This window comes from Plenodomus lingam, assembly GCF_022343315.1.
Source record: "Plenodomus lingam strain CAN1 chromosome Unknown contig_19, whole genome shotgun sequence".
In the NCBI taxonomy this organism is placed as follows: Eukaryota; Fungi; Ascomycota; class Dothideomycetes; order Pleosporales; family Leptosphaeriaceae; genus Plenodomus; species Plenodomus lingam.
Window position 1 is genome coordinate 111,065 of NW_027093936.1, and position 24,394 is coordinate 135,458.

At 38.1% G+C, this 24,394-nt stretch overlaps 2 protein-coding genes across 2 annotated transcripts; both read right to left on the minus strand.

Moving 5' to 3' along the window:
• Positions 1 to 19,698: 19,698 nt before the first annotated feature.
• IAQ61_004041 (uncharacterized protein) lies at positions 19,699 to 21,450 on the minus strand (the record flags this gene model as incomplete). Its single annotated transcript, XM_003838649.2, has 2 exons — positions 19,699 to 20,696; positions 20,769 to 21,450. 2 exons carry the CDS (start codon positions 21,448 to 21,450, stop codon positions 19,699 to 19,701), a joined length of 1,680 nt encoding a protein of 559 aa, XP_003838697.2.
• An 848-nt stretch (positions 21,451 to 22,298) lies between these two features.
• On the minus strand, positions 22,299 to 24,239 carry IAQ61_004042 (uncharacterized protein; the record flags this gene model as incomplete). Its single annotated transcript, XM_066096178.1, has 5 exons — positions 23,118 to 24,239; positions 22,939 to 22,964; positions 22,739 to 22,833; positions 22,504 to 22,561; positions 22,299 to 22,362 (listed from the first exon to the last, which is right to left on the minus strand). Exons 1-5 carry the CDS (start codon positions 23,592 to 23,594, stop codon positions 22,299 to 22,301), a joined length of 720 nt encoding a protein of 239 aa, XP_065953496.1. The 5' UTR covers positions 23,595 to 24,239.
• Between the last annotated feature and the right edge of the window lie 155 nt (positions 24,240 to 24,394).

Here is a 24,394-nt window from a genome sequence, read left to right on the forward strand (position 1 = left end):
GTAGTGCGCTATCTACTTTCTAATAATATATTAATACTACGCTTATAGAGTTACTTAGATTATATATAATAGCCTACCTTAATAATATCCTAATTTATTTAAGAGGAGACTAGTTTAACTATATAGAAAAAGTAAAGCGTGTACTTATACTATTAAAAGAAGCAGGACTACACCTAGACTTAGAGAAATATACTTTTAGTATTAAGGAGGTACGCTACCTAGGCTATATTATTAAGGTAGGTAAATTACTTAGACCTAACCCTAAAAAGCTTAGGGTAGTATAGGAATAGGAATCCCCTAGGAATATAAAAGAGGTAAGGAATTTTCTAGGTTTTACTAACTTCTACTATAATTTTATTATAAAGTTTTCTAAAGTAGTAGCGCCTTTAAACTAACTAACTAGGAAGAATACCCTATTCTAATAAGGAGAGAAAGAATAAAGTGTATTTAATATACTAAAAAAGGTATTTATATCTAGACTAGTACTAATATAATAGGACCTAGCTAAAGAAATATTATTAGAAGTAGACTATTTAGGATACGCTCTTGGGGGTTGCTTATTGCAAAAGGTTAAAGACGTCTAGCGCCTAGTTACTTACTACTCTATAGTACTAACACTAGAGAGATAAAACTACACTATATATAATAAGGAATTGCTAGCTATTATTAAGTATCTTAAAAGTTAGTTAGTAGAGTTATAAAGTATTTATAAGCTATTTATAATATTTATAGACTATAAAAACCTAAAGTACTTTACTAGCCTTTAAAGCTTAAGTAAGTAATAGTGCTGCTTGGTAGAGGAACTTTTAAAATAATAGTATATCCTATAGTATAGACCTAGCTATCTTATAGGATAACCTAATACCTTAAGTAGGTAACTATAAGATTTAAACTCCTCTAAAGTAATACTATAGTTAGTAATATGCCCTAAATTAATTTAGGTTATAGTGTTAGAAGTAGAGGAGGCGTCTAAGTTACTAAAGGGCGCTAGCCTCTTTACTAACCTATATATATAGATACTATAGGATAAAGTAGTACTAGAAGATAAGATATACTAAGTGCGTCTTAATATAGTTTAGAAAGGCGCTAGGTCTTTCCTAGTTTTAGCTAATATAAAGTAATAGATTAGGGACTATATAATTAGCGTATATAGTACTTTGCTTTAGAGGGGTGTTTTTAAGTTACTAATATAGGAACCCCTTATAACTACTATTATATAGCAAGCATATAAATTAGGTTTAGTAGAATATCTAGGAAAGAATATAATATTTTAAATACTACGCTGCAACTATTATTAGGATAGAATATTAGGAGATATTATATAATATATTTAAAACTACTATTATTATAGTACTTATATCTCCTAGAAGCACTAATAGGGTCTATTATAACCTATACTAGTTATATTATAATACTAGTCCTAAATATCTATAGATTTTATAGTTAACCTACCTATAAAAGATAATAGTAAACCTTAGTTCTTATTAGTTATTACTAATAGATTATCTAAATATATTTAGCTTAAAGTAATAGTCTCTATAGTAGCTAATTATTATGCAAGGATCTTCTAGGATAACTAGTAGCAGTTCTAGGGCTTCCTATTCTCTATTATTACTAACTAAGGCTCTAACTAGTTAGGATCTTTCTAGATAATATTATACTAGATAATAAAAATAAACTAGTTACTATCTACTATATACTACCCCTAGATAGATAGCAGGATAGAGTAGGTAAACTAAGAAGTATAGGTAGTGCTACGTATAATAGTATGCTTTAAGCAGACTAACTAGCCTAACTACCTACTAGCCTACTAACTTGCACTTAATAATAGGGACTCTAGTATAACTAGTATTAGCCTAAATCTACTTTTAAATAGGTATACTATAGATATACTATAAAAGATAATATTACTACTAGTAATGTAACGACTTAGGTAGGTAGGGCATCTAAAAGGTATCCTATACGACTTAAAGGCATATGGGAGTGCGCGTCTATATAGAAAAGGATAAGATTCCTACACCTATAGGTCTTGTATAAAAGGACAAGAAGAATATGCCTATCCTAACTATAGGCGAGCTGTTCTCTATATACATAAGTAAGTTACGCCTTTATTAGGCCTAACTTAGCATAGAATAATAGGCAGGCAATTCTGCCTTATTATTATACTACCCCCTCCTGTAGAAAAAGGATAGTCCCTATCCTTAGGATTAGGTTTAGATCCCTTATTAAAGAAGAGCTTTTTGCAAATAATTCTACCTTTACCTCTGCCTTCACCTTCACTTCTTCTTCCTAGGGCACGGACCCCTATCCTTAGCCTGCCTATAACTAGCCCTCTACCCACTAACTTTCTTATTCCTATATCCCTAATTTTTTAATTATTTAACCTAATCTATCTAAAATCTAGTAAGTATTTAATCTATATGTTGAATTTTGGATTACTAAGGTTAGGAATGATTTGGGAGATGGATTATTAGATTGTATCTACTACGATCGTACTTATATATATAGAGCTTTAGCTACCCTTACTAGAAGGTAAATAATTAGTAAACCTTCCTTACTAGAGCTCCTGCTTTTTATTAGGCACTTGGTAGTAAGCTAGCAGTTAATTAGATAGTGGGTTATACAGGGGTATTAACCAGGATTAATTAGGATTAATTAGGATCAAGATGCTCTGTAATCTAGTTAATATCCCTCCTGCAACACACCCCTTAGGTGTAGGTAGATCTTTTGTTATTGTGGTTGCGCTTATGGTTAGTAGGTAGTGTAGCTAATTAGAGCGTTATATATCTAAAGGGTTAAATTAGCTTACCTTTTAAATACTAACTAGCGCGCCTTCCTTATTTAGCCTGCGCTTACGCGCGTAGATATTATCTAGATAGAGCTCTGTAACTCTATCTACCTAACTATAATCTTTTACTATAGCTTAAGTTATAAGATTATATAACCCTAAAGATCTAAACTATACCTATATCCCTACTAACCTATATCTTAGTTAAAGTTAAAACCTACTACTTGCGCTTACTCTACCTGTGCTACCCTTATTACCTCCTGCGTAGCTAAAGCTATAGTTACTAAAGCTACCACTACTAAAGAAGAGCGCGCTACTACTAAGCATAAGGCTATTATAGAGTGTGTAGTAGCTAAGCGCGTAGCTACTACTACTATAGCTAAGATTGCAAAGCTAAGGTAAGGCGCTCCTGCTCTAGCTTCTACTACTCTAGCTCTAACTCTAGCTCCCGCTCCCTCCTAGACCCTACCTAAGGCCCCTACTCCTGCGCCTGCTCCCTCTCTAGCTCCTAAGGAGACCCTAAGATCCTCCTACTATAGAGAGCCTAGTATTTATTATGCTAAAACTTGTCTAAATTATCTGCGCTTAGCACTCTTTAACAAGTCTAATAGCGAGTGCTATAACTTTTCTAGTAGGGGGACTTAGTAGTAGTAGTACTCCTCTAGGTATAGCTATGTCCTAATATATATAATCTATACAAGAATATTTCCTTTATAATGCTTTTAGCAAGATCTTATACTAATAAACTAATAGCCCTAAGCTTGCCTAACGCTCTACGCTGTCCTTCCTAGTAAGGAAGCAGGTAGGTAAGAGCTAAGACCTTCTTAAGGATAAGAAGCAAAGGGTCTTAGTGCTCCTTAAGGAGAGCAAGGCTAAATAGCAGGAGCTAGTAAAAGCTACTACTACTGCTACTAAGCTTACGCGCAAGGCTGCTTCTATAGCTAAGGGCGCCTAGAGCTCCTTATTAGAAGATAAGGACTCTAGCTCCTCTAAGGTTCCCCCTATAGATCCTAGGGTAGGGTAACCTAGGTAGCTCCCTATAGACTCTAAGGCACACTTTACACGCGTAATAGAGCTCCTTAGGGAAGCTACCTAGTTAATAATAGAGAGGTAGGCTATAGTTAGTTATTTTTATATTATATATTAATAGATCTTATATACTACCTTACTTTAATTAACGCTATATAATATGTGCTCTACTATTATATAACTTTAGGTGCTCCCTAAACCTTATAAATTATTATATAGTTAGGTTTTTAGTAAGCCTATTAGCTAGTATATTACTAGTAGGTAGGTAGGTAATATAGAAAGATCCCTTTGTATACTCTTACCTAAGCTATATGTTTTAAATATCTACATAGCGCAGCTTAGTAGTAATCCTTTTATTATTACCTACTACTAACCTAATAGTTTATTAATTATTATAATTAATTGTCTAGGTAGTATCTAAAGTAAGGTGTATTTTAGTTAAAAAGCGTTTTAACGCTATTGCTTCTTTACTTACTTACTTAAGCGCAAGGAGCTCTGCCTTAGTAGTTAAAGTAGTAACAGTTAATTATTAAGCTACCTTCTAAATAATAGGTCCTCTAAAGAGCGTGATTAGGTATCTATGTAATAATTGTTAAGTATTAATATTATTAGCAAATAACGCATTACTACATATTATAAGCTTATTAGGATCCCTATTCCTATATTAGATTAATTAGTATTAAGTTTAGTATAGATAGATAATTACTTAATTAACTGTATTAAAGTGTTGTTTAGATAGGTTAGTAAGGTATTAGGAGAGCTAGGAGGCTATATAGGCAATATTAGGGCGCACTATAATTAAGGTATAAAGGATTAATCTAACGCGCTCCTAATAGTCCTTAATGTCTTTTTTAGTGGCTTCTCCTATGCTCTTTTTAATATCTTTACTTAATAGTAGTATAGTAGGGAATTTTCCTATCTCTACTAGATTAAATTTCTTTATAATCTTGTTAATATATTTATTATAAATAAGCGTTATTATCTATCTCTTTCTATCCTAGATTACTCTTACCCCTAGAAACTAGCTTACAGGTCCCTTTTCTTCTATAGTATATCTTTGCTTTAGAGCTTAGATAACTTTATAAGCTTAGCTTGCGTAGTTTTAGTAATAGAGCGATAGGATATTGTCTACATAGAATATTAACAAGATACTGCGATCTCTATTAAAGAATAGGCATAGCTCCTCTTTAGAAGCAATAAGCTTATTTTCTTAGAGTGTAGTTAAGAGCTTATTATACTATAATAATAGTAAGTCTTTTAATCTATATAGAGCTTGTTTAAGCTTAATGCACTTCTTAGGTATTTAATATCCTTTAGGTAGCTCGCAGATAACTATAGGGTGTTAATCCCTTAAGGCGTTAAGGAAAGCTCTAACAACGTTATATTAATATATCTTAAGGTTAAACTTAGCTCTAATAGCTATTATAGTCCTAAAGGTTTAAGCTGCTAGGGTAGCTACGTAGGTTAAATAAATTAAGTTAGTAAGCTATAGATCTCCTCTTACTACTATCCTTGCTTTGCACTTAATTAGGTAACTATCCTAATTAAGCTTGTATATAAACACCTATTTAAGTAGGAGTAGACGCTCTCCTTTAGTTAGCCTATTAATCTCCTCCTAGGTACTAGCTTTTAGCAGAGTATTAATTTCTTTATATACTACGTCTCTAAATTACTGTCCTATTTAGTAGTTATAGAGATCCTTCTATTATTTTAGCTCTTTTTATAGAGCGTCCTAGTGCGTATTCCTTTTAGGGTTTTTAGGAGATTTGCTCCCTATTACTGCTGCGATTACAGCGTGGATTATAGTATTTAGTTTAGGATGTACTAAAAGATTATACAAGGGATTTCTAATTAGATCTATATCTAATAGATCTATTACTATGTATATCCCTGCACTTATAGATCCTCCTAGTGGTTTATTAGGGTCCTGTCCCTAAGCTTGCTTACTAACACGCGTTAGTGGCAGTCCTTTAACTTGCGGTTTTCTACTTCTTCTAGGAGCTCTAGGTGCCGCTTGTAAGGGATCTGCAGGAGATATAGAATCTAGTCCTAAAGCGGGTAGGTAGGAGCTCTGCTTACTACCCCTATAAGGGCTAGATAGGGTGCCCTTACCTATCTCTGTGCTCTTATAGAGTAACCCACTAATAGCACTCTCCCCTCTAGGTCTTTCCTAGGAGCTACCTATTATAGCGTTAAAGTAAGTTAGATTACTACTATCTTAGGTAGTAAGACCCTAATCTATAACCTGTATAGATTCTTTATCTCCTGTACTAAAGTTTAGTTCTAGTGTTAGTTTAGGAGTTTAGAGCCCTATTAGCTTAGGGGACTTTGTATAGATTCTTTGTGCTAAGCTAGCTGTGCTTAGTACCCACGCTAGAGGTGTCTGCTTAGGGGGTTGTGAATCACTAGGCTAGCTAGCCTAATTATCTACCTCCTCTAGCTCTACCCTACCCCCTAGCTACTGCACTAGGTTTAGTCCTCCTTGCTTACTAGACTCCTTATATTGCTCTACCGCAATACAAAGCTAATTAAAGATATTAAGCTCTTTATATGCTTCTCCTATATTATAGATCTTATCTTTGCTAATAATATTAACTATCTTTTAAGCCTCTAACTATTAAAGCTGCTCTAGATCTTTCTCTTTATAGAAAAGATCCTTATTAAAGGTAACGTTCCGCGTTATAATAATCTAATTAAGTAAGGGGATCTATATCCTATATATATTAGATGCTCTATATCTTACTAGATATCTAATATAGCCCTAAGGGTTCACCTTAAAAACCCTCTTGTAACGCCCAGCTACTTAATCTTAGTTAAGGGGGTAAGCTTAATAGCTATAGGCGTATATTCCGCTCTAATCAGGGCGGAGATTAGTAGTTGCCTCCCTTATCTGCTCTAGTTGCTACTACCTAAAGTATCTAGTAAACTAACAATCTAGCACTTTATTAGGTAATATTATATTATAAGCATAGGACAGGCTTATATTATAGAGCTAAGTTACTACTTTAATAATTTTAGGCTAGAGCTTTGTTAGTAGGTTAGCACTAATCCTTATTTTAATTAATTTTGTTATAATCTCCTGCCCTACTCTTTCTACTCCTCTATTAGGTTTATAGGTATATACAGGTAAGCTCTTAATTTTAATACTATTATTAGCTACCTAGATCTAAAAGCGAGATTTGCCACGCTATAGGAGTGTTGCAACGTTGTTATCTTGTATAATCTTAACTATGCTAAGCTTATATTAGTTAAGTATTAGGCTCTTAAAATTTTTAAACACCTGTATAATCTTATTAAGGTTTTTGGCTTATAGTAGATAGGTATAAAGCTTTCCTAAGTAGTTGCACTTTAATACTAAGATCTATTACTTATAAGCTATACCTCTTAGCATGTTAAATAGATCCTATAATACCTAGTAGTATAGACATAGTAATCTTTCCCTTAGTTGTCTTAATATAACCTGTTAGGCATGTGTAATAGCGTAGTGCTCGCATTTGCTCCTAGGAGTTCCTTTAATCCTAACGTTTATAGCTAACTTAACTAGAGCTTTAAGCGCCTTAGGTCCTAAATAGCCTAATTATTAGTGCTAAAGCTCCTTACTATTGTGTCTTAGGTAAGTTATCTAGGATCGCTAGGGTTGTTTAGGCACTATGCTTTAGATTATTAGATAAGGAGGAGAGGGCTTGTATTCTAGGAAAGTTAAGTTAAACTTGCGCAGTAACTTAGCTAATACAACGCTCTTTTCTAATAATCTAAACCACAAGGTGGCATCTAGCCTAAGGAACTAAACTCCTACTTTAAGCAATTAAGCTTCTAATATAATATTTACATAAAAACCTTCTACTAATACTATATTAGTAAGCACCAAATCTTCTGTTTTTAGACCTCTTAGTCTATTAAGAGCATTAGGGATTACTTTAGTCCCTCTACCTAAGATTAGAAAAGCTTAAGTTCCTACTTTAACTGTCTTATATTTAACTAATCTAAACAAGCTTTCTTCTAGGTAGCTTATATTATTAACTAGGTGCACTGCACCCCTATTATTAAAGATAGTGCTCTTTAATAGAGCGTAAGCTTTAAAGTCTATAGTTAAATAGATCCTATTTGTTTTCTCCGCTATTAACATAGGGTTAATTAGTGCTACCTAGATACTACCTAGATAGGTGATCGCGCTTGCCTTACTACCATAATCTTAATCTATAGGATAGGACTTAATTAGAGCTTTTCTTAACTCTTTAAATTTTAGGTTCCTATTAATCTTTTTCTTAATCTCTAATTATTAAGTAGTAGTAAGCTTATTACCTATATTAGTCTAAGCTTTAATAACGTTTTTGCATTTAGGAGGTTTCTATAGGTAAGATCTACTATATAGGCATAAAGACTCCTTCTTAGGTTAGTTAGAAGGTGGAGCTCCTATTGTTGCAAACACTCTAGGACCCTTAGAGCTTGATCTTATGTTGTTCTCTTAGAGCAGTAATAAATAGATCTTGGCAACCTATAGGAGGTTATAAGTTACCTCTCCTATTACTAACTTTTTAATAATCCTTTAAAATATGTTTTAACCCTAATCTAGTAAGATCCTAGTAGATAGAGCTTTAAGATAATCCTGTACTATAAGCTATCCTTTAATATTAGGTATGTTGTATACCTTAGCTTGCGCATATAGAATTGTCTACTCCTTCTACTAGTAATTAGTATCTTAGCTACTTATCTTTGCCTTAGCAAGATAAGCTTTGTACTACAATCTCGCTAGTGTTACAGCGCTTAAGTTAGTTAGCGCTAGGTTATTGCAGAGCACTTAGATTAGTGCTTAGAGGGTTACTCTTCCTTAATTAACAAGCTCTATATAGGCTATAGTAAGGATCCCTTAATCTACTATATTGTTAACCTATGTAAAGAGGTTCTAGATTACTAATAACTTTAATGCCTAATCTAATAAGCGTGCTCTATACTAAGCTATTTAGAGTTTATACTGCTCGCTTATTATGTTAGATAGCGTAATATCTGTTGGCATGTTAGGCTTAATAGGTTTATTCTTAAAGTGGTTTTTAGTATCTAGAGCCTTAGGGTCTACCTCTGCCTAGATCCCTTTAGTTAGGGCATAGTATCTAAATTGAATGTACTAGGTGGGCTAGTTGGTTAATCTAGTAAGTAGGATATCCCCCTTTAGGATTTAGTTGCTTATAGTAGAAGAGTAATAAGTAAGCTTTTGCTTAAGAAATAGTATAAAGAGTGAAGCTTGCTAGCTTAGTGTCCAAGTTAAACAATACGCTTAAATAGATAGGACGATCTTTTAATAAGGTAAAGCGCGAACTAGGCTTATAACTGTTAAATTTTAGATTACTAAGGTTAGGAATAATTTAGGAGATAGATTATTAGATTGTATCTACTACGATTGTACTTATATATATAGAGCTTTAGCTACCCTTACTAGAAGGTGAATAATTAGTAAACCTTCCTTACTAGAGCTCCTGCTTTTTGTTAGGCACTTGGCAGTGAGCTAGCAGTTGATTAGATAGTGGGTCATATAGGGGTATTGACCAGGATTGATTAGGATTGATTGGGATTAAGATGCTCCGTGATCTAGTTAATATCCCTCCTGCAACACTATATAATTAAATAGTTGCTAATCTAAATTAGAACCTTTAGCTATGCTAGTACTAGTACTACTAGAAGTCCTCCCTGTTGCTTATCGCGCTCTCTATATAAGAGTAGTTAGGGCTCTAGCTAGGGGCAGGTTTAATAATTTTAATTTTAAGTTAAAGAATTCTAAGAAGTGCTAGTACTGTATCTCCTAGAATAAGTATTGCAATCTAGTAAGTATCTAAGTCTAATAGGGTTCCTTTACTAATCCTAGTAGATTCCTTCTTTTGTTAGCTAAGAGTACTCTGCCCTTAGGGGTGCTCTAGAAGAATACTACAGCCTAATTAGAAACCCTGCTAAAGGGGATAAGGATAAGGAAGCTGTGGTTGCCTATTAGAAGGATATTAAGCAGTTTAAGGCTACTGTTTAAGAAACTACCTAAAACCTAGCTAAGTGCGTTACTATTACTAATACTTAGACTAAGGGTATAGAGGCTACTAAAATCCTTATAGCTACCTATTATACTACTATATCTAATTTACGTTAGCTTTAGAATAGTATCTATAAGATAGTCTTAGTAGTTAGGGGCTTAACAAAGGCTATAAACAAACTTAAGGAGGAATTAGTACTAAATTAGGAGGCAACTTTCTTAGTATAGGCTAAGATAAAAGCATTCTACAAGAAAGAGTCTAAATTAGTCCTAGCTCCTGTCCCTGCTCCTGCACCTGCTCTAATCCCTGCTGCACTAGTTATCTAGAAGCTAGCGAAGAAGGATAGTCTAGGCGCTATCTTAGCTAATACAGAGTCTAAACTAGGTTCTAATAGAGAGATAGATATAGAATAAAGAGGTTTCCTAGGGGTAGTGTCCTAGGAACCTTAAAGGTTCTAAATAGGATATAATAATAAATAGCGACAAGAATAATAGTAATAGATAGTAGTTAATAGATAATATATAGCTAAATAGGATATAAATTAGTTCTAATATTAGGTATAATTATTGTAAAGTAATATTAGATCCTCTCTACCTTTTTCCTATGCTTAAATCTATTTTAGTAAGCTACGTAGGGGACCTAGCTAATTTAGATACTATTAGTAGAATGCCTATAATTTATAGGGAGCACCTATAAAGTTAGAGGTAGGATACTAAACAGGATTAGGATTGTGTCTAACCTACTTAACCTTATATTTTAGCTTAGATTAATATAATTTACTAGCTAGGATTTCTTCTACCTCCTATTCCTCTACACCTTGTATAGGGGTACTAAGGGGTTTTAGAGCCTCTTATCTAGGTAACAGGTCTTAGGGATCTTTGTATAGTATATTAGGAGAGAAAACGTTATAGATCTTAGAACTAGGTAGTAATTAGAGGCGATACGCGTTTCCTACTTATTCTAATACCTTAAAGGGACCTTCCTATTATTTAGATAGTTTTTAGCTAGGTTATAAAATAGCAAGATTAGTGGTAGATAGATAAATATAGTTACTAACCTTCTAGTTAACTAGATAGTAGTGGCGATTAGTAGCAGAGCGCATTTAGTCTTAAGCTCTTTCTATATTTTCTTTAGCAATCTTCTAGGCATTATGTATCTAAGTAGTAAGGGATAAGGCGTCCTTGTGGTTTAGTTTCTCTAGTATAGTAGATAGGGTCTTTTCTAGTTTCTAATACTAACTTTACTTTAGTAAGGAACTAAAGAGGAGCTAATATAGAGCTATGCTAATAGATAAATATAGAAGAGTACTTTAGGCATAGTCTATTATAGGTAGTAGGTCGCTCTAGTTATCTTAGTAATAGGATACAAAAGGCCTTAGTCTCTAATTAATATACTTATTTATAATCTTAGTTTGTCTATTAGTTTATTTATAGTAGGTAGTAGAGAGCTTAACTTTAGTGCCTATAATCTAATAGAACTTAGACTAGAAACTAGATATAAACTAAGGGCCTTAATTAGAAATAATAGTATCTAGAGTATGTCTAAATTAGTATACCTACTAAATAAATAAGGTAGCTATACCTTAGGCGTCTATAGTTTTATAGTAAGGGATAGTAATAGCTTGCTTTAATAGGCAATTAATAATAACTATAATCTAATTATAACCACGTTAATCCTAGGGAAAATCCTTAAAATTAATGCACAGGTGCTATATTAGTAGACTAGGGATAGGAAGGGGGTAGAGTATGCTAGGGAGTTAGTGCTATCTTAGGTGCCCTCTCCTGTATAGGATACAGTTCTAAATATAGCGTTTATAGGTAGTCTCTATACCTTTCTAGTAGTAATGTTAGGCTAGAATCTAATAGGTTTTAGTAGTAGATAGGTAGGTAGTAGATACTTAATTATAAGCCTCACGAATTAGTCTAGTACATAGGACTAATCTAGCAGGCACGTAAAGCTAATCCTAGTAGAGAAGGAGTCTGTTTTCTATCTAATAGTGCTTAGGCAACTCTAATCTTTCTATTAGGAATAAGGACCTATTTTCTTAGAGAAGAGTTTTAATAAGTTCTAAGGATCTAAGAGTTATAGGGTTCTAAACTACTATAATTAAAGTAAGGATTAGTAAGAAACGCTTAGCTAGGTAGTCTTGCGCTAAGTTAGAGTTAATTTAGGGGTGTAACCTATCTAGGGCGATTATTACTTGTGAATAATTATCCCTCTAAGTAGTCTTAAGGTTAATTATATCCTATTCCCTTCTACTTAGGATATTAGCTTAGGCGTTGTGAGATCTAGGAGTATACTTAATTTAGAAGTTAAAAGGACTTATAACCTCTAGCTATCTAGCTTGCCTAGCACTAAGGACTTTAGTAGATATAAAGTACTCTAGTGCTCTATAGTCTATGTATACTCTAATAAGGTGCTAAGTACTTATTAGGTTAGCATGCTATTTCTTAAAGGCGCAGATTATTATAAATAATTCTTTATTATAGATTTCCTAGTTAAGTTTAGAACTAGTAAGGGTCTAACTAAAGAAGGATATAAGGTACTATTTCCTATTAGGATGCTCCTATAAGAGGACAGCTACAATAACTCTATTAGAGGCGTCTATCTCTAGTTTTAGAGGGTACTTAGGATAGAAGTAAGCTAAGCTTAGGATTACTAGCAGGGCATTCCTAAGCTAGTTAAAGGCTTGTTAGCATTCTAAAGTCTATACAAATAGGGTAGCAGGACTCTAGAGAGTAGTTAAGGGCTTAGCTATCTTAGAGAAGTTTTCTACAAATTGCTAGTAGAATCTAGTAAATCCTAGGAAGGACTTTACTCTAGTTATTATCTTAGGAGCGGACTAGTTTTAGAGTACTTTAACTTTGTTAGGGTCTACCTCTAAGCCTTTATTAGTAAGGATATATCTAAGGTAACAGGTACAAGTTATATAGAATTTGCTTTTCTTAATATTAGCCTATAATCTAGCAGAATAAAGACGCTTAAGGACTTTTTAAATATAGTCCTTATAAGTAGCAAGGTTTTTAGAGTAGATAAGGATATTATCTAGATAGGTGATATAGAAGTTGTCTAAATAATCTATTAGTATATTATTTATATAGCGCTAATAGGTTGTAGGTCTGTTATATAGCCTAAATAGTAGGACTTTGTATTTATAGGTACTATACCTAGTGCAGAAAGTAGTGTACTCCTCTAAGTTAGGGTCTATTTAGATCTTATTAAAGGCAGTATAAATATCTAGCTTAGTAAAGATTTTTGCGTTAGCTAGCTAGGATAATAGATTATCTATGTAGGGTATTAGATACGCGTCCTTTTGTGTTAAGCTGTTAAGCTTATAGTAATCTATATAGATCCTAAGGCCTCTATTTAGCTTCTTAACGCATAGGATAGGAGAGGCAAATAGGCTCTAACTAGTCTTAATAAAACCTTTCTGTAGGTGCTCTTGTACATATTCCTTAGTAGCCTAGAGTTCCTTAGTATTTTAACGATAGAGGGGACTCTAGTAGTTTAAAAGGGGTTTGTTTAGGACTATCTTGTAGTTATAAGGCTAGTAGATTAGAAGTTTGTTAGCCTTAGCCTTATTAAAGACGTCCTAATAGGAGTTATAGTTAGATAGGAGCTTCTTATCTAATAAGCAGTAGTTAAGAGTATCCTATTTAGATAGGGTTTAGATCCTACGCTTAATCTTATACAGGCTAGTAGTAAAGAATTTATTAGAAGATTTTTTTATATTAAAATAGAAAGCATTAGTAGAAATAGTAGCAATTTAAAATTTTGCGGGTAGGGTAACAGTTAGTAATTAGACTAGGGTAGGTGGTATAATAGGTTTAGTAGCAGCCCTATAAGTAGCTAGAATTTTAAGTATACTACGTATCCTATTAATTAAACTAGGACTATTTTAGTTCTAGTTCTCCTCTTAATCCTAAAGGGCGTCTCTTTGCAAGATATTATAGGTAACTAGAGTAGACAGCACTTGCTAGTAGAGTCGTACTAGAATAGGAGGTGCGGGGTTGTAGGTTAGAGGATATTTCTCTAGCTAGATTAGTTAAGATTTATCTATATTAATTAGGATTTAGAACTGTTTTAGCTAGTGTTATCTAATAATATAATCCTAAGAACCTAAGTCTACTATTATAAAGGGGCAGTTATAAACCTTTTAGCTACTAACTATTATATAAAGCTAAATATAGTAGGCAACTAGGGAGGTAATCTAGTCCTAGAACCCTTTAATAGTAAGCTTGTATAGTAACTTTTAGATAGGTACCCTAAGCGTAGAAGAGATATTATAAGCAATTTTTAAATTAAGAAATAAGTAACCTTAGGCCCTAGTATCTACTAAAGCGTTTAGGCAAACACTAGATCTATTAAGGCACAGGGTTATATATACAAGCAAATAGGAACTAATAAATAATTTAGTTAAGGAAAGGTTTAACAGGTTATATTAAGTTAGGCCTAGGAAGAAGGATCCTTCTAGGCGTTGTTATTTCCTGTCTAATAGCTATCTAAATTAGTTAATTTAGTGGTATCTTCTTCCTTAGAATTCTTAATAACCTATTCTATATCTATAGCCTAAATCCTAGGGGGTTTAGGGTAGTTACTAGAGAAGTGCCTAGGCTTTCTATAATTATAGCAAGTTACTAGGGTTCCTATTATAGTAGCGCTAGGAGTAGCTAGTGTAGTAGATAGGGGTTAATTATTTTAAGGGATAGTGCCTTATTATTATAAGTAGGGCATATAAGGTTTAGCTATTAAAGGTCTATTATAGGGTTTCTAATTAGCGTCTAAATAGGACTAATTTCTAGAGTGTTAGAAGGGGGTTAGTCCTTTTCTAGATAATAGAGTAGTCTAGGTAAGAGTAGATAAGGTAGGGTATAGGCAGCGTTCTATATTAAAAGTAGTAAGATAATCTACTATAGTCTTAAAATTATTGTGCTAATTCTATTAGAAAGCAAGGTTTAGCATCCTTAGGGAAGGTGTGATCTTTATCTAGAGTTAGTAATACTACTCTAATTAGGGTACTTCTCCTCTAATAGCAAGACTCTAGAATTATAACTTAAAAATAGGGAATATCTCTATATTAGTTATATATAGGCAGTTAAATACAGTCTAACTCTTAGCTATCTTATTTCTAGTAATAAAGTAAGTTTAAAGGAGGGTAATTATTTCCTTAGCTTTTTAGAATTAAAGACTTAGGGAATTAGATAGGTAATGTGGCTCTAAGTATTCTCTTGCTAGTCCTAAGCAGTGTCCCTAGACTAACGCCATCTAAGCTCTAGAAGAGGGGTAGTAATTAGCGTTAATTTCTAGCCTATCCTAGATAGATGCTTGCTATTATCTAAAAGTAGGATTAGTACTATTACTAAGTATAGAGATATTTAGCGTCTTTTTAGATTATCTCTTAGCTTTTATAGTATATACTATAGGGTTTAATATAGAAGCTAAAGACTAGCTAGGTTAGGTAGTACTCTATATCTCCTTATAGAGGGAGGTGTTATATAACTAATTAGTAAGTTGCTTAACTTATTCCTTTAACCTCTCCTTTTTAGATAGGGTTAATATATATTTATCTTTAAGGGAGGTGTTGCTTTAAGATTTCCTAGGAGCACAAGGTACCTTAAGAGATAGATAGGAAGCAGGTCCTTTAAGGAGGGCGTTGTTAATTAAGTCTTCCTTATCTAATTTCTTTCTATTAGTAAATAGGCTTTTAAAAGTGGCTAAACTAGATGCCCTTCCTTTACCTTTATCTAATATTTTGTAGTTAATAAGAATAACAAATCTTTTCTTTTTAGGGGGGGTTAGTTATAGGAGGATATTAGCTTTGCCTCTAATTCCTCTAGGCTTTTAGTAGTCTCTAGGTCTCTACCTTAACGCAATCTAACGCGATTTTTCTAAAGGTAATCTAGCACTACCTATAGGTCTAGAAGTCTAAGCCTATAGGCTTTGGTTGTTAGAAGTTCTAATAGCTATTCTAACTATAGAGTTATAGGGTTAGGTAACTACTAGAACTAAATTAGTAGCTTAAAATAATAACAAATGCAATATTCTTAAATACTATTACTAGCTAGGATAATATTCTTCTTATAATATAATAACTTAGGTAGGTAGGGCATCTAAAAGGTATCCTATATAACTTAAAGGTATATAGGAGTGCGCGTCTGTATAGAAAAGGATAAGATTCCTACACCTATAGGTCTTGTACAAAAGGACAAGAAGAACATGCCTATCCTAACTATAGGCGAGCTGTTCTCTATATACATAAGTAAGTTGGGCCTTTATTGGGCCTGACTTGGCATGGAACAATGGGCAGGCAATTCTGCCTTATTGTTACAAGTAAAGCCTAAGAATCCTTATAGAGAGGCTATAGCGTTCTTATTATACCTATAGAGGGGTATAGAGCTAGTGTAAGCTACTATTATATTCTAATAGTAATAATAATAGGAAGTAATAAACTAGTCCTAATGCCTAGCTAAAAAGTTCCTAAAAGGTAATATAGTTTAGTTTATAATACGTAATATAAAGATAAACTAACTAAGTAAAAGGTTTAACTAGCTATAGGTAAAGTATAAAGTAATAGAAGTCCCTACTCTACTTATAGTAGTATTAGACTTACTAGGGAACTTATATAAGACTATATATATAGATCTACTAGAGAGAGCTACTAATAACCTACTACTAAGCTAGAAGCTTTATGACTTATAACTAGGCCTAATAGTTACTCTAGAAAATAAAGATATAATACTAGATAAATAGGAAGTAGAAGAGATCCTTTATATAAAGAATATAAGAGGAAAAGGAAAGTATTAAGTGCTAGTAAAATAGAAGGGGTATATTAATCTAATATAGCACCTACTAGAGGTTATATAGGATACTAAGGCTCTAGATAGGTTTAAGGAATAGTATAGGGATATTATATATAATAATAGCCTAATATATATAAAAGCTAGGAAGTAAGGGTAGAAAAAAACTAGAATAATAACTTAGACCTTTATTATAATTAAGAAGTAGAATAGTATTAGAGATATCTTTTATTTATGCTTATAATACTCTAAGTAAGTGCCCTACTACTAAAGTTTTATAATATAGCTAATAATTAGGTAGTAGTGTCTATACTATTACTATCTATAACTAACCTCTCCCTAGCCCCCCCTAAACTATTATTTATATTATTTAGACGCCTCTATATCTCTTAGTAATAGTAGTAATACTTACACGTAGTGTAGGTAGGGGAAGACTTAGTTAATAAGTATAAGTAGTAGTAGTAGTAGTAGTAGTAGTAGGATAGTAGTGCTTTAATAGTTTACTAATACGTAGCACCCTAGGCCTAAAGAAAGTAAATATTAGAATAGATATAAAGGGAACAAGGGAAAATTAATACTAATAATAAGAGTCTTAATACTATAGGTAGTGCGCTTAGTAGTACTCTTAAGCTTATTAATATAAAGGTTAGTTTAGGCCTAGCTCTTATTTATATACTAGTTAATATACTAGAAGGTAATACTAGTAGTAGTAGTAAGCTATATAATATTATTATTATTATAACTATTATATAAAGGCGTAATAGTAGACTAAAGTAGAAATACTAGAGTACTAGTAGTAGATAGAATAATAGTACTAAGCTAATACTAATTATAGGCGCGTAAGTAGATAGTAGGGGCAAGTAGAGTAATAGTATTATTAGTTAAACCAAGCCCTTAATATAAGATCCTTAAAATAATAGTAAAGCTAGTAGAACTATAGTATAAACTAGTAATAGGTGCCTTTAGTAGGTTTCCCTATAAAAGTACTAAGGGTCCCCTTCTTTATAATATATAGGTAATCCTTCTAGTAACTATAATAAAACTAAAGCTAGTTATAGAAGGCTTAGTAAATATTAAGATTATTAGTAAGGATAGCTTCTAATTAAGTATAAGTCTTATAGCTATAATAGTAGGACTTATATAAGCGCCCTAGATATAGTTAGAACTTGCTATAAAGAAAATAAAAATTAAGAGAAACTTACTACTACCTTCCTAATAGTTATACTTACTAAAGAGATAAAGCTAGTTAATATACTAATTATAGGGAAGTAGCTTTATAAAGCTACTATTATATTCCTTATTATCTAAGTTACTAGAAATAATAAAGCTACTAAGTAACTATATTTAGGGAGATATATACTAAGTAAAAGTTAGTATAGGAAATATAGGGAGAAGATTAGAAGTATATACCTTATCTTAGTAGGCCTAGTATAGGGTCTAACTACCTTATAGTAGATCCCTACTACTAGCACTAGTAGTAGTAGATAGAGATATAATAGAGGCTATATAGGCTAGATTAATAGAAAAAGAGTAGAGATAAGACTAATTAGCTAGGAAAATCTGCTGTGTAACAAAGTGAGTTTAGGAAATTTATAGTAGGAGGGATAGCTATATTAGAACTTTTATAGTAGGGTGCTAAAATAAGTATATAGATACTATACACGTGTACTACTTAATATATAGGCCTGTTATAAATTAGGAAGGAATATAAAGATATAATAATAAAACCTAAGAATATATAGTAATAAAGCCTAATATAGATTATAGAAGATAAAGATATAACCCTAGGCCCCTAGAAAGATAATTTTATAATAGTTTATAGGGGAAGGTTAGAGGTATATAAAGGGCTTAGGCTTATACCTAAGCCTAGGTCTAACACAAGATAGACTAAGTCTAATACTACTACTAAGCAAACACACTACACACCTATAAAAAGGCGTAGAGGGCTTACCTCTCCTTTAAGATACTAAATACTATTATTAACGCTTATTGTATTCTCCCTTAAGGCTAGTCTATAATAGCAAACACGCTACACACCTATAAAAAGTTGTAGAGGGCTTACCTCTCCTTTAAGATAGTAAATACTATTTTTAACGCTTATTGTATCCCCCTTCAAGGCTAGTCTATAACACTTATTCTTATCCTATGCTTATTATAGTACTTAACTTATATATAGTAATCTCTATTAATATCCTTGCTAATAAAGATCTATAGGCTTAGTAGTTATTCTTACAGTTATTTCTTTGGCTAGGGAAGCAAATTTAAATATTGGAACGTTTGATTAGAGCGGTATTAGATACTACAAAGACGGTCCTGACTTCCACATACGACCATAGGACACTGAAAATAGAGCTTCCCGTTCGCTCAGCTGAACTCAAGCAGTGTACCGGCGGATTAGTAGTCAGGTGGGTGACCACTGGCGAATCCCCGCTGTTGTATGTTTTTTTGTTTTTGTTGCTGCTCTAGTTTTGTGCCAAAGAGCAGAAATGGACTCCTACATTAGACGTGACGGTGTACTTGTATACCTCCTTGCATCTAGCTGATATCTAGCAAAGAAATCTAGCCCATGGACCGGCACGCCACTCCTTTTTGCACGAAGTCTGCCGCCCCCAGTCCACCGACGACAGGACCCAAGCTCACACAGTTCCCAGGGCAACATCTCAATTTCGCTATACGCGATCAAAGCTTTGTATATTCCCCCCATCCCCAGCCCTAACCTAACACCAAAAACCCATGTTTAAAAAAGAGTGAAAAGCAGTCATCCATCTCACATGCAGCACAGAATACAGCACATGAAGAAGCCGCTATGTTTGAAGAATGAAGAAAAGAGGAGGCAAGCAACGGGTATATGCTACGCCGGAATGCATGATTCTATTTTTGGCATTGCCATTGCCATTCAACAATCCTATGCCTATCAGATGAATGATATCCCGAGTATAAGGGCAGCCAGGGAGGACCGCAAAAACCAGAGAGGAAGGAAAAGAGCCGCAAGGAAAGAAGAAGAAGAAGAAGAGAAGAAAGAAGAGCATAGAAAAGAGGGTATAACCACAAACAACAGAACCCCTCCCCCTCACTCCTTCCCCGCCCCCCCACCAACCCCACTCTCCCTCTTCCGCCTCCGCCTTCGCCTCGCACTATCCCGCAACACATGCTCGCCCAGCAACTCCTCAGGCAGCTCAAACTCCCTCTCCTCCCACTCGGGCACCGGCACCCCAAACGCACTCGCGTTCCGGCCATGGCGATGCTTCCCGAGCGCCGCAGCCCGCAAATGCGGTTTCGCGTAAAATGAGACAAATGGGGCCAAGGACTCTGGGGGCAGGACGGGGAGTAGGAAGCCGTGGGGCTGGGGAGGTCGGCGGGGTTTGGGGGGAGAGGGGAGTTTGGTGGGCTGGGAGCGTTGAGAGTGTGTCGTGGGGCGAGAGTGCAGAGCCACGGTTTCTGATGCGTCGTCGCTGCCTTCTTCTTCTTCTTCTTCATCATCCTCGTCGTCGGAAGTTTCGTCTGCTGCGGCAAGGGCGGCTTCCTTTTCCGCTCGCAGTCGTTTTTCTTCCTCTTTCCACACGCGGAATTTGTCGACGAGGGCCTCGACTTCGCGGACAAAATAGTCGCGCTTGGGCTCCCAGTCTTTGCGTTCACCGTCCGTTACGCCGGTGATGCCCATGACTTTGAGCCAGTCTGGGCCCTGGAGGCCGTCGAGGAGACGCTCGAGTTGGACTTTCTCGTGCATCGCGCGCTCTTTCTCAATGTTGCGCAGCTGCTTCTCTTTGCGCTCTGCACGCCGGTGACTGGCGAAGAAGAAGGAATCAGCGAGGGGGTCGGGAGAGTCGGGGGTGGTATCGGAGTGGATGTCTTTGGCGATTTTGGTGTAGTCGAGGACTTGGAAGGATGTACAAGACTGGAGGGGTGCTGTAGCGGGGTTCGACGACGACGACGTGCAACGGGACGGGGTGGGTGGCCGCGCTTTCCGTGAGCGTGTGGGGCTGACCGATGTGCGTGGGGTATTGGACGAGCTTCTGGGTTTGAGAGGCTCGTCGACGATGAGTATGCGGGTGTCGAGGTCGAGGAGGTCTATATGAGGATATACATGCCAGGATTAGCAGCTGGTCTGGTATGACCGCAATGGACAAGGCGTGAACCTACCCGACGACTGAGGCAGGCCTGCAATGACCTCGTCATAATTGGCAAAGTAGGTGGGGAGGTCACTCTTCAGCCGCGAGCCGCCATCGTGGCTCCTCAGGCTCCTCTTGTCCTGCGATGTCGTCGTCGTCGTCGTCGTCGTCGGGGGACCTTGGCGGGCGCCTATGCCGACCGGGGGCGCAGCACCGCCAAGACCATTGGGAATGCGCATAAGGTCGCCATGGGATTGTGGTTGTGTGACGGTGACTTTGGTGGGCGGAGGTCTGGTATCGGTGGTGGGCTCAGGGCTGCTCAGCGCCGTCGCTGGCCGCTTCCTGGGGTTGGTGGTGGTGTGGGCAGGCGCAGGCGCAGGCGCAGGCGTGGATGTGCATGTGGGCGTGCGAGTGCGAGTGCGAGTGCGAGTGCGAGTGCGAGTGGGCGGCGGTGCAGCAGCTGTGGCAGCCGTGTAGACCAGCTGCTGGACGGGCTTTGCATCGCTGGCGAGGGCAAGCAACGGGCTGGTGCGCGAGGAACGACGGGGGGAAAGGGCCGTCTTTTGGGGGAGCTGGCTATTGCGAGTGTTGGCGCTGGTGGTGGTGTTGTTGTTGGTGTTGGGGCTGTGGTGGTGGGCGTCGTCATTGGGCGCGACAACGGGGGAAAAGGTGAGTCGTGTCTGGCGCAGCGGCGGCCGCGCAACGTTGGCCATGGTGTCAGTCAGTGAGCAGGGCCAGAGCAGCGCGTCTCTTCAGCTCATCTTCTCTCTCCTTGCCTCTCTGTTCTCAGTTCACCGTCTTGGTGCTCTGTTTCTGCTTCAGCTGCCTCTGGGCAAATCGTCTTGTCGCGCTGGGCTTTCCTTGGGCATGGGAGCGGGCTCAAAGGCGAAACGCGAATGGCAGAGTTGAGCGAGAGAGGGCTGTTGGGTTAAAGGGGGGGGGGGGGGGCGAGGGGGTCCGTCAACTCGCGCAGCAACTCAACGCTCGTTCGCGCTGTCTGGGCCGGCGAGCTTCTGTACCAGAGAGTAGGAGGCTCTTGGTACAGGACACGCTACCCTACCCACGGCAACCAGATTTGCAAACACGAGTCGCGAGGTTGGATTAAGCTTCACAATCGAGCCATGCAGCCTTGCTGGTCTTCAGACGGTCCAGCAACCAATTTCTGGACGAGAGGCAGCGAATCGAATGTCAGCCAACGGCGAAAAAGCGAGGGACAAGGTCGACGCCACAGCCAATTGTCAGCCAATCAGCGGCCTTGAATGTGGGAAAATGCACAACCACCATTGTCCCACTGGCGGGCCCTTGAGAGATCATTGCTGACACGAACCGCTTGGATGAACAGGAGTGTAGGCACCGTAGAGTAGGCGCAGTAGGCACAGTAGTTGTTCAACTCTAGTAGGGTTTGTATATTCATGGTACCGTACAATGGAAGAATATCACCCGAGAGACCTCTGTCCCGCCACCTGACACCCCCACACCACACCCAACACTATCCAAGCTCCGTCGTACTCCCACTTGTGCATTACTCTATATTGAATCGTGGCCACTGCAACCGATCCCATCACGAGAACAAAAACTCCTTCAACACGGGCGATCCAGCAAACTCCGGGTTGAGCAAGACGCAGCTAAAAATAGAAGAGCCCGTCAGTCGTCGGTTCAGAAACACTTGCAGCTTGCAGGCTCCCTCTCCACTAGCGCCGCATCCTTATCGATAGCCGACGTTGGGCCCAAGACGGCTTCGGGAAACCCATGGGCGACAGACTTACTTGAGGAAGAAGGCAAGACCTTGCCTGCGCTTTTCTAGAAACCTGGGCCGGAACCGAGCTGAGTGGTGCGGCACAACCGAGTCAGCACTTTGGACCGTATAGACAAAAGTACAATCTCCATGTACAGCCTTGGGGAGCGTGGCGAGTGGGGAGCAGGGTGTACAGTGTCTACAATACGAGGGGGGGCGGGGGATGCACTGCAACCGAGTATTGGATTCTTCGATTCTGCACTTACAGATGACGGATTTGGGAGGAAACTGCGGCAACGAGCCCACGGCCTGAGGGAACGTCTGAGCAAGCTTGGCACGGAGATCTTCAAACTCCGAGTATCTGCATGTTGCGGGCATCGCAAGTTAGTGGCTAGCAGGCGGGGGCGGGGGGGGGGGTGAAGTGGTGGTGGTCCAATTCGCCTTTCAAAAGCCTTGTTCAACCCACCTTTTCCGTATCTTCATGGGTCCACCCTGGATGGCGTTACGTTAGCTCAAGTGGTTTCACGATCAAATCATTCAACCCCCAAACACATGCCAGCCACCCGCATCTGCACCTCTTCGCATTGCTGTATTCCACCCTATTCTGGTGGGGGGGGGGGGGGGGTGGAAATACTGTGTACTCACATCGAGCGTCTCTACCGTGCAATTCCAAACCACATAGGCACCCAGCCCAGGCGCGGTCCCACTGACCACCACGTAATCATCAATGGTTACGCTCTTGGCCCACAGCACCTTGCACTGGTCGGAGCCTTCGTCCGTATGGTCCTCAAGACCAATAGGCGTCGGATGACCGTTGTCGCTGGTCGAGTAGGAGCTCACCCGACTAGGATTGCGATCGTGTTTCCGCCAGTATGGTGGCACTACACTGTTGCGTTCTGGGCGGCCAGAAGGACCGGCCGCATCCGCAGTCTCAGCGCCGACGGCGGCGGCGGCGGCGGCGGCGGCGGCGGCGGCGGCAGCAGCAGTGTTGGAGGTAGTAGCAGTGGTGTTGTCAATAGTAGTAATGGTAGTGGCGGGGTTTGCCCCCTCACCATGAGCATAGTCGTCGCAGCCAGGCGATGGGGATGGCTGGTGGACAGTTTCATCGACCGCCGGCTCCATCCATTTACAGTAGCGGGGCTCGGCGGGTGGCGTGTCAAGACTGGAAAGCGGTGGGCTGGCTGGGAGGGTTGTGCAGAGGGAAGAGTGCAGGTGGTGGTGTGCGTGCGTGTCCTTTTTGAGAAGACAATAGAATGAGGAAAAGGTGAGGAGGAAGGGGATAGGTAGGCAGCAAGAGAATCGTTGATGGTCAAGTGAGATGCTGCGACAGGACAGGACAGGACAGGACAGGACAGGGCAGGACAAGGGTGATAGTGTACTCTAGAGTAGGTAGTGTGCAAGCCAACAAGTTGCTCGGCGGCTGGGAGGATCAAATAACTGACTACAACTTGACACTTACAGAATACGTGCGAGGGAACTAGGTTGGAGCTGGAAAAGGGCCGAGGGGTGGCCCAGCACGCACTTTGATCGTAAGAGGTATCTTGAGGTCGCCTCGTTCGTTTGTTCTCGCCCTCGCCCCTCGGATGCGCGCAGGGACCCTGGTTTCGTGTTTGGAGGTGCAAAAATACTGTATTGTACCAGGTATACAGTACAATACACGGTAATCAGGCAACGGTGCTGGCAGAACGGGGGGCTGTGAGTGGCCAATGCCCCTGAAGCGGTGGCAGCACACAAACCTCAACAACCGCAAAATGTGTTACAATACACACAGCGACAAGAGCTGAACGCTCGCAAAGTTGACTTTTCTCTCCCGTCCACACCAGTTCCGTCCGTATCACTCCCTCTCTCACTCTCTCCCTCTCTCCCTCTCTCACTGTCATCATCCTCGCTCTCGTTCTCGTTACCCCCGGCGCCCGAAGACT